This window comes from Lepisosteus oculatus, chromosome 21, assembly GCF_040954835.1.
Source record: "Lepisosteus oculatus isolate fLepOcu1 chromosome 21, fLepOcu1.hap2, whole genome shotgun sequence".
In the NCBI taxonomy this organism is placed as follows: domain Eukaryota; kingdom Metazoa; phylum Chordata; class Actinopteri; order Semionotiformes; family Lepisosteidae; genus Lepisosteus; species Lepisosteus oculatus.
The window spans coordinates 10,252,608-10,270,205 of NC_090716.1; the positions used below are offsets into that span (position 1 = coordinate 10,252,608).

A 17,598-nucleotide genomic window follows, 5' to 3' on the forward strand; every position below is an offset into this window, starting at 1 on the left:
AAAAAAATTGTTGATGCTTAATTCACAAAGACATTACTTCCTGTAAAGCTGTTACAAATTGAAGATACCGGCCATATGAAATACATTTTCTCATCCGTCATCAACAAGCTGTTTATACCAGTGGAAACCTATACCACAGAGCACATGATGGAACTGGGACAGTGAGACTGCTACAATGATGCCAGTCCATTGACCAGAATAATTCAGAATAGCGAACTGACCCCAGCCTTCGTGTCTATAGGAGATGGGAGGAAACTTGATCACCCAAAGAAAACGAACTAGACAAGCCGACATTGAACCCATGCTCCTGGGGTTAGAGGCTGAAGCACTAATCACATCAGCACTGTACCACCCTATTCGAAATTTAACGTATCAGAAAAATAAGTTTTAGGGGTCTGCCTAATTTGTCTCTCATTAAAAGATTTTTAAGGATAAAACTGGATGTATAAAACTGATTTTTTATGTTCTTATTTCTGTTATCTTAGCAGGTAAATATAAAGGCTAGCCTGCATTGTCAGAAAGTAAAGTGCCTCCGAAACAATTTGACCTAAGCATAGTCCAAAACACAGGTGTAATTCTGGATTACTGGACCCACAGCTAGGCACAGCAATAACCACTGACAGACTGATTTTCACACCAAAACCAGCTTTAGCAATGTTTCTGTGGTCAGCTGCAGAATCCTAAAAGGAAAAGTCATCTGAGTAGCATGTGACAAGAAAGTGAATTCTTGAAATACCACAACTTTTATCAAGAAAGGAAACACTTTGTTACAGTTTATTATGGAGTGTAGGTTGCAAGCTACAAAAAACACTTCACAAGAGCTTTTTTCAGAAGTTAAAAGTAAAAGGGGGTTTTAACTTTTGAAACAATAATTACCAGAAATGTATGTCTCCTTTTCATTGTGTAAAACTAAGTATTTCTGGATGCATTAAACCAAAAAACAAAATGTTACTAAATTCATATGAATAATGAATCATATGTATATAATCAAATACTTTTTGCTTTTGACAAGTTGTCACAGCATGTTGAAGAATGTTAACTTTACTAAATTGATTTTAAAGTGAACTGACAATATATATGGAATAAATCTACAATATTTTAATGCTTTTTCACTTCTTCTATATTTTAATTTTACTCCCATTAAAAGAGATCCAACACTTCCAGCCTCACTATAACCTCATGTTGCAATGTTTTAAAGGTGACCTACAACACAGAAGATTTTTAAACTAAGTGTTGTATCTGCTTGTTTTACAATACTAGCAGCACTGGGAATGAAACTGAGATTAACCAGACAAGCAAATACACAGATTTTCAGATGTGCCGGTGACTAAAGCAAATTACGTCAACTCCTGTTGCTCAATAATGCATTTCTGCAGTCTGTGGAAGAGCTGGTCACTGATACTACATTATTCTGTTGACTTAAAGCATACCCCTATCACTACAGATATGCTAAATTAAGACTGCAGTTTAATCAAGTATTACCATTAGTATGGAAGTGAGTACATAAGACATAGGGTTTCTATAAGCCGATATATAAAAATGCCCTTTTGCTTCCTCTAAGCAAAAAGAACATGTAACACAGCATTACAAAATTCTTAAAAAGTTGCAAAATGGAACTTTTCAAATGAGGTCAGAGCTCCTTAAATGAGACTGATCAATTTGCAACTTGCAAGTAAAAATAATTAATGCAAAAATAGCTGGAATGTTTGTGATATACAAATGTAGGAGTGGTTTGCTTTCTTTTCTAACATCATTTTTACTTAATAAAATGACTCCCCTCTTACAGTGAAGTATGCAAATCTAAAGGCTTGAAGCTAAAAGAAAACTTGGCATTTTCCCAAGAAAAGCTGACTTGGGCATAATGCAATCCCTAAGGCAGTTTATACTATTTGGAAATTGTGACATGCCTTGTAATTTATGAATTCAAGGGTCCTCACTGCAATTCATTTCTTTAGGTTACCTTCAACACAAAATATATGCAAAACTACAGAGCCTAGAAGGGAATAAACTATTACAATTGTTACAAGAAACACTAGTCACAGCATTAAATAACATTAAATAACAAAAATCAATAGTCTGGGATCTGGGATGCATACTGGTATAGCTTAATGCTTTACTCACATGGTTACTCGGCAGGACAATTAACTGTGACAACACACTCAAACTTTATATATCTTTATTATATGGTGAAATGCTTCGTGTAAATCAGAGATAAACCATAATCATCGGTATATGACAGAGGGAGACTGCAAGTGTGGATCACTCCTCACAATGGAAGTGTGATTTCCCTGACAGAAACATCAAGCAGTACTGGAGGATTCAGTAACAAAGCTTGTTCCTCCACAGGATGAGGGTAAATAAGCAACAGAAAAAGATTCTCAAGGTTGACTAGCCACAACGGGAAAAGATGAATCTAGCCTATTAGCGGAGAAGTCTTGTTTTTTACGGGTTTGATTTTTTCTGAGAGAGGTTGATCTTGTCTCCCAGACTGAGGGCCATCCCCTATAATGAGGGAGAAAAAAAGACAATTACAAATTAAACAGGAAAGGCAATAAGATGCTTGCCAAATAATATTCTAACAGACATTTCAAGGCATCAGGTATTCTTACAAGACTAATTAGCTGCTTTTGCATCCAACAAGCTACCTTCCTCAACTCACATTTCATCTGAACTGAACCCTTAGGAATATTTAACAATTAAGCAAAACTGTGAAAGGGACATTTGACAAGCAGCCATTTTAGTTCCGCATATAAACTGAGGTAAAGAAGCTTATCAGGAGCATTTCAACAGGAAAAGGTGTTCAGCCACGTGCAGTCTGATCTCTATGATCCAGATGTGATGTGTTCAAGCCTTGGACATGTCACCAGCTGACTGTGGCAGGGGAATCCCCTATTGTCTGAGTGACCAAGGGTGGGTTGGGAATAGTGAACAAGGGCTGTCACCAGCACACAGACCCCTGTGGGCATGCAGTGCTGTTGGTTGTGGGAGTGCCAATTGAACCTCTAGGCTATGTTGCTCGTGACGTGTTAAAACGCACAAAAGGTTGTTAATAATAATAATAATAATAATAATAATAATAATAATAATAATAATAATAATAATAATAAACTTTATTTTATATAGCGCCTTTAAAGGTGGCTTCTCAAAGCGCTTTACAGGATGACAATAACAATAAATAAGAAGACTACAACAATAAATAAGAAAATTTCACAAGACAGGACACAATTATAATTACAACAATACAACAATAACAATAGAGGAGACCGTGGAAGATGGTATTAAGAAGAGCAGAGGGGTGAAGAATGGAACCAGTTAAGTAAAGGCTTTACTGAAGAAGAAAGTTTTGAGTCTGGATTTGAAGGAGTTTAGAGAAGGTGACTCTCTAATATCCTTGGGTAAAGAGTTCCAGAGCTTGGGGGCATAGCAGGAGAAGGCCCTGTCGCCCATACAATGTAGACGGGCTTGGGGGACAGTAAGGAGGGCAGAATTTGAAGAGCGGAGGTTGCGAGGTGGGGAGTAGGGCGATAAAAGTTCAGACAGGTATTGAGGTGCCAAGCCATGTAAAGCCTTGTAGGTGAGCATGAGGATTTTAGATGTCTGCCTGCACTTCCTCATCCTCCCCTGTGTGCAGTCACGGGGTTTATAGCTACAAAAACACACGACTGGCTATTCGAAATTGGGTGGGTATAACACAAATAATTCTAAATTAAAAGAAAATTCTCATTATCTATGCATGTACGTTTCGAGAGCAAAACGTACACAGATTTTCACTATTGGTTAAATGTTCAGGTGTCATCTTAACTAACTGAACACTCATGACTATGAAAGAGTCAAGAGACTAAAGTGACATAAAGTGATTAAGCTAAGTGACTATGTCATTATTGCATCTCATACATTTGCTCAGTATAAATTACAAACATCTACTTGGTAGTAGTTCCATTCACGTCTTACAACGTTCTTTTAGCAGTCTTATGGCCAAAAATAGACTGTGCTTCATCTGTACATGTTTTGGTTGCCGTTACTATTTCGGAGGCACTGTAAAGCAATACCATTTAACAAACATCGAAAATCTGTTTAAGGTGAGCTTAATAAAACTGTGAAGGATCTAGTGGATCATTAAAGATGGTGAAAGATTTGTCTAGAATGCTGCAGGATCTCTTCTTTCCTTTTGGTTTCACAGCCTGCCCCACAGTGGACTACCCCAGAAGAGCTCATTTGAACGTGTTAAGGAGAAGGCCTAGTAACAGGTTGGTAAGTTCCAGGTAGGCAGAGGACCCTACCTGGCTCTTTGCCCGGATGCGGATGTGGCCACTGACTGGAGCATCAGGCCCCATGTGTATCGGTTTCTCAATGCTGACGTTGGCGAGGGCGTCCTCTCCGAATATGGAGCGGGCGTACAAATTGGCAGCCATGAAGCCACAAAACCCAGACAGAGCCTGAAGAGTGAACGTCAAAAAGAATAGATATCTGGGCCGGGGTACAAATTTGTTTCACACTACACAACATGTTATGAATTACAAAATTCAACATTAGTTAAGAACATTCCATTGCACAATATCAGAAAAGTAGCCTTACTTTCTGCCTCAGTGTAAAAAACAAACGTTTTGTGTAAAAATAACCTAAGAATTAATAACTAGAACATTGCAGAATACAATTAAGATGAAAAATTAGATTTGCACTATATCATTTTGCCACACAAAGTCAGTGATACATTACCTTTTCTGGAGTCAGGCACTTCATATTTGTTGATTTCAGAATGTGCTGGAGATAATCATTCAGATCTGTGATGTTTGTATTAACTGTCACCTGAAGAAGTAGGATCACAAAAAAATAGAAGATTCACAAAAACTGAAAAATAGTGAAGACTGCGTTTAATGATTTGTGACAATCTTTGAATGCTCTTTTACTTGCTAGGTACACCTGTGATGGTATCTATGATCCGTCCAAGGATTCATTAAGGATACGTGAAGTAGTGGATGTATCGGTACTAGAGGAGTGCTCTTACACATGAATTTACTGAACTCCGCCAAACATATAATGAAATGTGCAGTTCAATATGAGTCACTAATATTCTTGTAACCGGGGTAGGTAATGGCCTCACTGCTAAGTTGTGGTGCCGTTGTTCCTCAGATATTTCCTCAACAACAAATTTCTCAATCATGTCTGCCGTGTGTTAGTGAAAGTTGAAGGTTTGTATTTACTAATATTATGACAGTTTTCAAAAAGGGCTTGCATGGAAATACTATTTTAAATGTTATTCTTTTGATGCTTTCGGCAGCTCCAAGCTATTTGAATGCATGTTTTATACTATTTATTTACAATATTTCAAATAGTCTAAAAGTGAGACTGGAGCTAACACTGGTCAGCCACTGGCAACTCAGTATTTGCTTTCTATTTTTTTTGTCTGTTACTTTGTCTGTTTTTACTTTGAATACACCTTATTTGAATACATCTTATAAATCTACCTCTTATAAGTAAATTGAAATACAGAGTATGGCACAAATAAAATACAAGTACTGTAATAGACTGTCTTAATACAGAAAGTAGTTTTTTTTTCAAAACCATAGTGCTTAATAGCTTCCTTTTCTACCAAACAAATCTTCACACTATCATCTTAACATTTATCACACACTTTTACTAAGTACAGACGCCAAGTTCCCACATTCATGTGAAAATATAAGTTTAGCATAATAGAAATATTTTAAAAAATGTTAACTCTGAAGACTGCAGTTATTATACTTTATCGCTTTACTACCTTAATTAATCCACAGCTTGACAAACTTCAATACCATGTGGTTACACATTAGAGCAGAACACTATTTTGACATTTCTTTGAAATGGAAGTGTTTTTTCACAGGGTTAGATTAGATTTCTACCTTGTTCTCCCATTCAAACTCTGCCCACATCTGGCGGAACTCTGCATCTGTGCAGGAGGCAGGCTGAATGTAGTCCATGATGTCTATATGAATATCACTCAGGACAACACAGTTTCGGTCACTGGCAGCTCCAGAAACATCATAGACTAAAAATCAAAATAAAAGGAGAGGAAGGAGATGCTGATGAAGTTCATACCTCTTACAAAACCATTACAAATCTGAGCAAATCATGATCAAAGACAATGGCATAACAAAATAAAAAAAAAAATCCTATTGGATACTCACAGCTGAAAAAAAAAGTCTTGACCACAAACAAAACTGCCTGCTCTAGAAGACTGTTAAGGTGCTTTGGAACCAGAAAGTGACTTTTGATTTGTACTTACCAATGTTTCCGAAAATAATGCCGTTCTCGGTTGAAGCCACTTTGACATTGGCCTTTATGTTTGCAAAATCGTGAGGGGCCAGTGTGAGAGGTGAAGGTTTTTCCACAAGCTTTAAGTCACCTGTTGGGATTAATAGATTAAAACAATCTTTAGCATCACAAAGAAAAAGCATACCTTCTATTGCATTTATAAACCCACAAGAAAGACTCAGGTCACTGTTTGTGTTTCCAGTCAAGGCAGAGACAGAATAATGGAGCAATACAATGTCTTTAATTAAGAGGGTAATGGAATAAACAAACGATTGTTAAGAAGATCAGTACAGACGATATTGCAAACAAGTTTTAAGGACTTTTTTTAATCTGCTGAAACATTATACATTACTTTACCTAGTGTGGCCAGTTCTAGAGTGCAGTTCTGCAGAGTGTCATTGGTCTGGTTGACTACAAGCACATCCAGTACAATGTCATACTGATTGACATGAACATAGGCTTCTGCATAGACTGGATCTGAGAAGCCTGTCAGCTGGGTGACCTGCAATACAAAGCATCAGCATAGAACACTCACTGTACTAAAAAAAATCATACACACATGCATTTCAGCATCAGAATAGAGGAACATTGGTAAATAAAATTGAAAAGCAAAAAGGATTGTTTCATATTCAAGCAGGTGATTTCAAACAGCATTTTTTTCTTTAAAAAATGCAAGTCATGCTGCTCTCCATTGCCATGAATACTGATCAAATAAATAGCTTCACTATTGCTATGCAAAAGTACCACCTAGTGGCAGCAAGAGAAATACTACTTTACTGCCAATGACAAGAGAAGGCGGCAGCCATATCTCAGAAAGCACCACATCCACACAAAACTGAACAGCCCCAACCAGGGGATCCTGCACAGCAGTACCTTATTGAGTTTAGATGCCAGCGGGTCAGCTGCCTCTTTTCTCTGAGTGTTGCCCATGGCTGCCAGCAGGCTGAGCTGAAACTGGTCTTCCTTGGACGTCATCTCATTTTTAGCTGTGAGCTGCATGAAGGAGATGGGGTCGTCTGCCTGCACTGTCACGTTTCGCTTCTCCGACTCCTTCTGCAAATTTGAGCAAAATCATAACATTGACAGACTCTGCAAACCAAAGGCTCAGGGGGTGAAGTGATGCATCATCATTGGTCATAACAGGTTTAGATACAACACACACCACAAAACATAACAGATGCTACAGTAAATAAAGCTCATCAAATGTAATATGATTACAATGTGCAGCAATATGATTAGGAATGTGCAACAATAAATTATGGGCTCCTCCCCACTACTTACTGTTATGAGGAGGTAGCAAATGAAACTCACAAGAGTGCTCTCTATTACTCACATTTTCTAGCCTTCATATGAACTCCCTTCAAATTCTGCAGAATCTTTGGTAATTTAGTGTTCTTTCAATGTTGTTAACATTCACAGGAAGCCATGAGTCTCTAACACGAGAACTGTTTTCAGTGTGGTTTCAACTCATTTTAGTTTTTGTATTCAACAAGGGCCACTGGTGACCCCTGCTCTTCCTTGGCAGTCGGTGGTTTCCGGAAATTCTCTCTTATCCAAATAAACACAAAATGACTTCAACAATCCGATGAGAAATCAGTAAAAATGCAAAGACACTGTACAGTTGAGAACACCACTATAAGGTACTGTGTAATAAACGATCAAGACAATTCCATGCACCTTACAATTACCAGTGATCTTTTCGATTCTTTAATACAGTAAAATGATTCCTTTTCAAACCGGACAGTCTGTCAAAACTGACGACAGCTGATGGTAAGATGGTGGAGCAGGCAAAGTGCTGTTCTGCTTCAGGTAAAAAGAACTGGAGGTCTCACCTTCTGGGAGAGCTTCTCCTCCTCGAGCTTGGCAGACAGCATGTGGGAAAGGGATTTCCTGCACTCTTTGTTGAAGATGTCGTTCATGAGAGGGGAGCACTCGGACAAGACTTTGAGGCACAGGGAGATGCGGTCCACATCGTCATCGGTGATGGGCTTTTTGGGCAGGGAGGATTTGCCTAGGTGCAGCACCGTTGCCATAATCAGCATGGCCTCTGCAACAAAGGACTGAAAGAGGAACAGCCAGGAATTAGAAATGAGACTAGAGAGAACCGGAAACAAAAACATCCAGCAGAAAAAGAGCAGGCAGGGCATGTTAATCCGTACAATTTAAGGCTGATGTGGACAACTGTACAAAAATTCAATTATTTTAACTCTCAAGGCCCAAATACTATTTCCCTATTTGTAGTTTGTTAAAAGTGGATGTTTTTCATAGATTTTCTGTATGAATGTTGATTAGTAATACCAAGTACAGTTTTTACAAAAAGTCTTATTTAAAAAATAATAATAAATCCGCCTGCTTTTTTAATTTTTTATTGTGCCATCAGCATAACAGAATTTCAAAGAGTCCACGTCACGCCCGCCTCTGCAGGTCTAACTCACGTTTTGCTTCCGTTTATCAGGCACAATCGCGACGTAGCGCAGTGCCAGCTTGGTAAGGGTGGTTGCCAGTGAAGCTGCCACAAAGAAATCCCCATCCATTAAAAATCCCCGCAGCGGCGGCCTGCGGAAGAAAGAGAAAGATCCGCCTTTATTTGAATCATTCTGAAAATATATGCATCGCCGTTAAAAAGACGTGTAAATAGTTCTGAAAAAAAAAAAGATTCTGTAAAGATTCATCACAATACGTTCCACAACACCAGAGGTGTTTCCTTGAACATCTCCTTCGCAGGCTAAGACACCAGTACTGCAGAGACGCATCACAGGGATGGATGTGCTTGCTGCTACAGCGCTTTCCAGTACCTGTCCTCTTCCTTTTTGGATGGCCGGGAACTGCTGAGGGCACTCTGTGTGGCATAGGTGCCCATCTCTGTGACCAGTTTCTGAGCGGGGGCTGCAGTCACCTCTTCTTCCGCTTTCACTTCGCCAGTTTCTTTCTTTATCTCGTTTTCCACGATCGGGATCTAGATGGAGGGAACAGACCACGAACTGAAATCTTTGAATGCAGTTGTTACGCCCCATGACAAGTACATAAATACCTCTATCAGTATAACACTGCCTCTGGGGTTTTTTTCCTTGAAGCAAACAGCAAGTAAAACAGCAAAAGTAAACAGCGTAAGAAATACACTTTAGTATTTTCCTTTTGCAACAGTGGAGAAATAGGAGGTAAGCAATTTGGGACATTCCAAAATAAATACTAATTTTAAAATAAGAGTCTCATCAGCAACAACTTGGTCTGATGGAAAAATAGTTCAGTGATATATCATGACAATATCATGTGACCTGTCCTAGAAGAATAAACTATATGTTATTGAAACACTGGAAAAGCCTGTATATCAGTGTTCTAAAAACCAGGTCTTACACAAATTAAGCCTATATAGCCTATATCTACACCTGCAGAGACAGACATACACATCTATATTTACATCCACTCAACCACAGGTTCCTGTGCGGTTTTTCTGCTCGATGGCAAACCCTGCATGTGTTTTTGGAACAACAATAAAAGCATGCAATTATATAAAGGAGTCTAAGTATGGAGGATGCACTAAATTGAAATGTAAAAAAAACTGATCAAAGATATCAAAGAGTAAACGGCATACTTATTTGCTTCAATATGTTTTTATCTAGGTTTAAAATATCCTCCAAATCGAACTGCTAGAGTGCAAATTGTCCTTCCACCTTTAATTATAATGTAATTATATTGAAATATACTATGCATCTTTGTTTTCCTCCAACATTAGGTGCACACCGCATTATGTGTCCTTCACCAATTAAATCTACCCTCTTCTTGAATTAAGCAAAAATACAATAATTAAGAAAAAAAAATATTGAAAAAAGAGCAGTCATTTAAAACCCAACAGCAGTGTAAAGAAACTGGAAACTACCTCTCCCAGAGACCTCCTAACTTCTGTCATCACACTCTGAATGTCTTCTTTGGTGCTGCAGTACTCTCCCAGAATCCAAAGAGCACCTCTGTATATCCTGATAGCAAAATAAACAGCCATTAAAAAACACAATATTAACCCAATCTTTCAATCAATTTGTGCTCCCTGTTGCCTTTACGCTTTCCATGTGGCCTTGGAGCGACACCACACTAAAGGTCAATTTCAATCAAATTTAAAATCAGGCAACACTGTAAACCAAAGTCTAGTCAAATAATCACTTCATGCAGCGCTAATGCTACAATCTAATACTTAAATTGAAGATTACTACATGATTGCTGGTAGTTCCCTGCTGGTACTGTTTTAATACAATTGAGAACAACATGAATAGCGGTCTGTATGCGCTGTGTATAGGGACAATGGGCTATCGACCACTTACTTCACGGTCTTGATGGCATGGAAAACCTCCAGCATCTTCTCAATGATGAGAAGCCTCAGGTTGTCGAACCGCTGGATGGCTTCACGCACAAACTCCAGGACATCAGCTGCAGCTGCCTCATTGTTGTCACTAAGGAACTCCATCAGCTGACAGACACAAAAAGAAATTACCAGAAAATGACTACATCTACGAGTCGTCTTATTGTAGCACCGAGACACGTTTAATTTACTTTCATTATTGAAGTTTTAATACTGATGGCCTACACTACACACAAAGGTGTTTGAGAGCTCTCCATTTTAAGTGTTATATACCAGTGGATCTATCATCGCCAGACCAATTCCATTCAAAGTTAAATTCTTTTCAATTGCAAACAATAGCCAGATGCTTCGCCTTGCTCTGACTTCATTCAAAGCTTTACAATCTTTATTAAAATGAATTACAACATAACATTAAAGGAGTAACATTGCATCAAAGGAAAATGGAAATTTGCTGATTAGTTTGGTCATGTCAATATTAAAATAGCTATACAGCTATATTCAGTCAAATTATTTTTTCAATGTACCATAAAGCTGTACAGTTGGTTACACCACTAAATCAGTAACAGACCTATGTCAGCAAAGGACTATTCAATTGCTATTCAGAAACACAAGCCACAACAGTACAAAGTAACCTGTCATGACTTACAAGAAAGATATTTGCAGACAATCCTTAAAAAAGTCTTTGTAGTCCCCAAACACAGAAAAAGGAAATTTTACTCACAACAGGAATAACATTTGCAGCCATATCTGGGAACCGGACACTGCAGGAGTGCAGAGTTCGTACAAGTAGCTGCCTGTACTTGTCTGTGTCTTCATGTTCCGTCACATTGTTGGTTTTGATCACCTCCTTCTTCAGAACAATCACGAGCTACAAACCCAAAATAAAACTCAAATTATATCAGAACATAGCTATGCACAGTGGGACGCTACAGAGTGATAAAGGGAAATTAAAGATGCAGACCTCTTCCACATTACGTGAGGAAACAAGATCGAGAGCAAGCTGCAAAGTTTTCTTGCGCACTTCTAAATCTGGTGTGGTCAGCACACGGAGGATGTCCATCACGAGATCCTATAACACATCACACAAAATTCAAAACAAAAGAAAACCTGGCTCTGCTGACAGTGTAGTAACAAAACAATCTCATTTTCAATCAAATGTATTTTTGACCTGATTGGGCGCTTGAGTTATAACAAATGTAAAAGAAATGGACTTATACCCCACCTATGGGATTTTCTGTACTAGACATTATTTTCCCAGTATAATTTACAAGTACACAGACCCATTACAATATGCTCTTTTCTAAGCATAACCTTTAACGAATGTTATTCCAGGATCCAGATTTCATACAGCTGTCAGTTATGTATATTAAAAATGTAAAAAAATTGGTAGGAATAGCACGATTTTAAAGACCTACGTAAAAAAAGTCAGCAGCAACTGTTAGTTTTAAATTGTATGGTCAGCTCTTACGCACATTTGAATCCTTAATTGTGAGGTATGTAGTTATATTTTTACCTGAAGCACTCTCTCGTGAGTGGGGTGTTCTTTCAGCTCAATGAGACGATCTAGGACAATCAGCTTCACATTGTTGTCACTCTCCTTAATGATCAGATCAATGTAGCATTGTGCTGCAGCCTGGAGATAATTGCAGGGCAAAACTAAATTCCATCTCTATAGCACACTGTTCTAACCATGGTCAATAAGCAGTATTTCATATTGTTTATTTAAAAGCAACATTCTCCAGGTGCTTTATAATAAATGGAAAGCACATTATACAAAATAGCCGTATCCTATATAGCCTTGTAACCTGTACATTGTAGACACAACATCAGAACACACAGAAAACTTTTTAGCAAAGGTCTCATAAAAAGACATCATAATAGCTAGATACTGACAGTCATGCTACAAAAGAAAAAGGACTTAAAAATCAACTCAAAATCTGACAAGAAGCTGTGCAAGGACTCTAAACTAAGAGTCATGTGATTGCTTGCTTAAGACCTAGTGAGGATTCTAGCAAATACATTCTGAACCTATTTTAGCTTCTTAAGTGTAATCTTAAGATTCCTGCAAGCAGATCATTATAAAAATCAATCCTTGAAAAAAAAATATTTATCAGTTTTGCTGCTACAGACACAAATAACATTATATTTCTTGAATGGAAAAAAAATCAACCCAGAATCAAAGATCACTCCCAAATTATTCATTTGGGGATTTATTGCCACTGGATATGAAGTTAAAAATAAAACAAGAATGTTCTTCAACAATATCCATTACAGATACCACAAAAAATTCTGGAATTTCTCATGACTTCAAATGCCATTGTTTACCTAGCAAACAAACCTTTCCTTAAAAATGTATATCTGCTTAAGACACACTACCTTTATGGCAGTTGGAGCACTAGACAGCGTCACTAGAGTTCCTGCTGCTTCGTATTTTACTGCTGGACTGGAAGACTGCAGGAGGTTATAAATACAGCGGATGAATCGCGCTCGTTCTGAAGGGTTTGCATGGCACACCTGTATGGACAAAACACAAAACAAAGAGTTCCATGAAAGACACATCTTTGGCAAGAAACGCGTAGTGCCAGGTTTGTAGTTCTTAATTATGACACAGTAATTAATTCAAATTCCACTAACTGCACACAGAAAGAAGGCTAACCAAAATAAAATCATTTTCAATTATGAAACAGTAAATAGATGAGCAAATGAAATTCTGATTTTAGTGAATTAAGTTAAAGCAACTGCATTTTTATTTAAAAAAAAATCACTGTTGTCTGATCAGTTCTCACGCTCTTACCTTGTAAATGAGCTCCACGATAACCAGCTGAAGAATGTCTCCAAAAGTATGAACCTGGTCAATGCAGGTACTTAAATAATCCAAAGCCCTGTCCTGTAGGTGAAATATTAGAGAAAAAAAGTCAAAGAAAATCAACAGATCTTTCTTAGTAAAGAAATCTAGAAATGAACATTATAAAAATCAGAGTACTTCTTCACTATTCTGCATTATTCACGGTCTTTTCACATTCATATCAAAATTTTAAAAATGAAGGGGTTAGCAGAGGAACAGAATATTAAAAACTGTAGTTTTACACGACTTACATAATAAAACATGGAACTGTACCTGGTCAGCATGAATCAGCATCATGAAAGCATTTCTCTTGCAGCTAGCATCCTTCTCATTTACCAGAAAATCATGGATCAGCTCAGGCGCATCAGGAATTAAATTCTCAAAATTCCTATAGGAATAGAAAGTTAACATTAATGGCACCCTTTTCATTAAAAGTTATTCAGAAGTTCCATTTCATTAAGGAACAAAGACCCAGCTACCTGTTTTCTTTTACAACATCGGCTTCTAAAAATCTGTCCTTATACACTGTGTATTGTGCATAAAGAGGTGTAGTCCCTTCATTGCTCCCAAACTCACCTATAAATGGTGTAAATGGCCAAGACAGCATTTCGCCGCACATAGCTGTGTCGGTGCTCCAGGCAGGCACGGATCGCTGGCATCAAGGGCTCCAGCAGCTCAGACTCTTTCAGCTTGCACAGGAACCGCAAGGTGGAACCCCGAATGAATTCATTAGGATGCTGTAGGTCCTGTTAATGCAACAGAAATGAATAACCACAAACTATCCTCACCCCAGCAGACACAAGGGCAGATCAGTGACTCCAAAGCCGAAGGCAATTTAGGCCAGGTCGCAATGCTGAAGTGGGTGACTGAGTTAAACCTGCATTCAGGCTTAAGCAACAACAGATTTCTGGCGATTATTAAACAGTACAGTTTAGGTCAACAATTGCCTCCTATTTTGCTTCATGATCAGGTGTTTTTCCCCCATCAAAGTGGCAAGAAGCACACTGTGAGAATAGTTTTCTGTGGCAAATATGGAGTCACGAGAAACGGGTGGCTGGATCAGATTTCATTCCTCCTGCATGGTCCTGGTGATAATTTCTTAAGTGCAAAGCTGTAAAAGAAGAAGCGTTCAAACAAGCTTTGAGCTCAACAGCCATGACAGCTTTTAAATCCTTATTCTATTATTTTACCCACTCTTCATCATAATGTCTTTTGCTTAGAAGTGAAAAGAAAAATCCAATTCAAATATAAGAGGTGCACTGAAAATTCCTATTGATGATTATAGAAGTGGGTCTCGATCAAAACAAACACTGTTCCCCATTTTCCAATTCCTACAACTTTCATGGCTTTTGGAAAATACCTAAGAGTATTAATATTGGGGAAACGCTCTTGGCTCTCTTGGCTGTTCAAGTATTTCTGACTTTTTTTACGAGAAAGATAAGTGGTAAGTGCTCACTCACCAACACTTGAAAAGTGGAGAGAAAAAGCCACAGCTGTGCAACGTGAAGAAGCACTCTTGTTGTTTATAGAAGCGAGACCTTAACACGGCCAGCAATATGATTATAAATATGAAACATATGAAAACTGCAGATGTTAAAATCTTGCAGTAAACCCACAAAACCAAGTGAAGTACATCTAATGTATATTTGACGTCTTATTCTTAGAGTCAAAGCAAGCACATGACCTGGCAAAAACTAACCAACACAGTACAGAACACAGAACAGAAAAATGGCACATGAGGGCAGGAAACAAGTGCCCTTAACCAGACTAAAAGAAAAATATCAAAATGTTCTGAGTTTTTAAGACTTGGTGCAATGGAAATGTATTCTCCTCTGCCCATCTTTGTAGGGAAGATCAGGACAGGAGACATGAAAAAATCTTTTCACAACATACGTGACCGGTCTTCCAAAGCAAACACTTTCAGACAACACTGTCAAAAGGCACAAATTCAGAACATGACACACTAGTGAGCCGGACAAGTACCTTTCTGTAGGCATCACAGACCAAGATCATCTCTTGCAACAGCTTCCCATCTGGAGTGGTCTTGGGAACAATCTCCCAGAAGACAAGGAGCAGCTTTTTAATGGTGTGATCTTGAAGAGGCAGTACAAAGCGAATGATGGTCATCAGCAGGCCAGGCAGCTTCTCCCCATTGAGAATCATGATGATCACCTTCTTCAAGGCCTCCGTTTTGGCCTTGATATCCCCCTTTTCTAAAAGTGAACAGCACCACAAGACTGAAAATGAACACGTGCATAATCACATTCACACAAAGATCACTCAATCCTATCCCCTTTAGAAAACAGGAAAACTACCCCCCAAAAATGCTTTAATCGTGAGTGGCAAAACATCAAAGAAAGAAACACTTTTATTTTTTTAACCATGTGTTAACCATTCAACAAACCTGGTGTAAATCTACAGCAAGTTCTTCCTTCTAGCTTCCCTTGCAGTTGTTTGCATTTAACACTCACCGAGGTCTGTTTTCAAACTTAGTTCTGATGGCGGTTCCGAGTCCATCGGAACATTTATGAGAGTGTAACACACATTCTCCGCGGCGGTCATGATGCCGGCTGTCTAATTTTCTGAACGAAAAACACCAGGAGAAACTTGATGTTGATCAGACCCTGTAACAAAGAACAAGAACATGCATTTTTTTAAGATAAAATTGATCGCAAGTGACTGCTGTGCAAAACGCGAGTAACTTTGCCATATTATACATTATTTATCGACGTGAAATGGCATTAAAATCAACAAAGCAGCTGTCACAAATGACCAAATCATTTAGAATTGGGCTGTCCAATCCTGGTCCTAGAGGATTTAATTTCAATGTAGCTCTTAATGTCCTGTCAGATCATCACTGGGCTAATTGGACCAATTTATTACGTTATCTTAGATCTTCAGGTGCTGCTGCTTTAAAGAGACCTAGAACACCTGCAGACACCCTGACCTCTTCCCTGTACAGCACCAAGAATATCCTGCTCCACGCTGGCACGTCAAATCCGTGCTGTTCATAGAGACATAATTACACTTACTGCTCACAGGACGTTCGCATTTAAATACACATGTATAAGTGGCCTCCGTAAATTAGAACACCTGTAAACACCACTTCTATTATTTTATTTTACGTTTTGCAACCTGATGACAAAAACATAATTCAAGTAAAACTTACAGCATAACGTTCATATATTAATAAGAAACTTGCTGGGAACCAACAGTAACTTATCATGAAGCACTATTTTATCATCTTTTAGGTTCTTCTCCGTAATGAGAATAAATACAATTAACACCACCATATAAAGGGCAGGTGAAAACAACATTTAAGAACAAATACTAAGTAATAAGGCAAAAATGAAACTATATCCTTTTAAGATATTACAATAAACGTAAACATTTTGTATTAGGGCCATAACTTGTCTACCCAAGTCTGACGTTACACAACGATATTTTAACGATTGTTCCCTTGGTGTAAACTACAATACAATAAAAGCATGTGGAAAGCCACTAATTTATTGACCATATCAGTTGACTATTCTGTGCAGGTGTGATCACATAATTTTATAGTAAACTGCACCGAGCTCGTTCTTCTGCACAATCAAGAGGTTTGGCCTAAAAGATAGGCCTCAGGAAGTGACCGGCTCAACTACACAAAATCCCACAAGCTACATCAGAAATCGGTATTGTGGAGGCAAAACCACCACAGTAGCAAGTTTGTGCATAACGTTCAAATCAACAGCCATAACCGATTTATCATGGGTCATCCAACTCCGGCTTGACAAATGTCTTCCTTGTTAATGCTCTCTGTAGTGGTGCCTTGCTGGAACTTCAGCTAAAATAACCTGCGAGATGTGGAGCTTCAATTTACAAAAAGGAAGAACCTTTTGAAAATTACAATGCAATTGTAAATATTTCTTATAGAAGAAACTTCCGTAAAATGATACAAAACCGCATAAATCTACACAATTAAAATGAAAGTTTCTTTACCTTTTTATTCACTGTGTTAACCTCTCCCCAGCTGCACTACGCTACAACATCCAAGTGACGTGGAACTAGGAGGTCTGAGCCACATCAATACTACAGGAAGCTAAGAGGGACAAACTTGCTTAAACTAAGGCGA

General features: G+C 38.2%; 1 protein-coding gene across 1 annotated transcript; it reads right to left on the reverse strand.

The window, feature by feature from the left end:
- Window positions 1-2,159: 2,159 nt before the first annotated feature.
- copb1 (COPI coat complex subunit beta 1) lies at window positions 2,160-17,563 on the reverse strand. Its single transcript, XM_006642595.3, has 22 exons — window positions 17,466-17,563; window positions 15,956-16,108; window positions 15,468-15,697; window positions 14,061-14,230; window positions 13,758-13,872; window positions 13,434-13,526; window positions 13,016-13,153; window positions 12,153-12,272; window positions 11,601-11,708; window positions 11,361-11,507; window positions 10,602-10,747; window positions 10,166-10,262; window positions 9,084-9,244; window positions 8,724-8,844; window positions 8,121-8,348; window positions 7,162-7,341; window positions 6,646-6,790; window positions 6,260-6,379; window positions 5,877-6,022; window positions 4,717-4,806; window positions 4,281-4,436; window positions 2,160-2,502 (listed from the first exon to the last, which is right to left on the reverse strand). The coding sequence occupies exons 2-22, from the start codon at window positions 16,044-16,046 to the stop codon at window positions 2,443-2,445; spliced, it is 2,862 nt and encodes a 953-aa protein (XP_006642658.1). The 5' UTR covers window positions 16,047-16,108; window positions 17,466-17,563; the 3' UTR covers window positions 2,160-2,442.
- Between the last annotated feature and the right edge of the window lie 35 nt (window positions 17,564-17,598).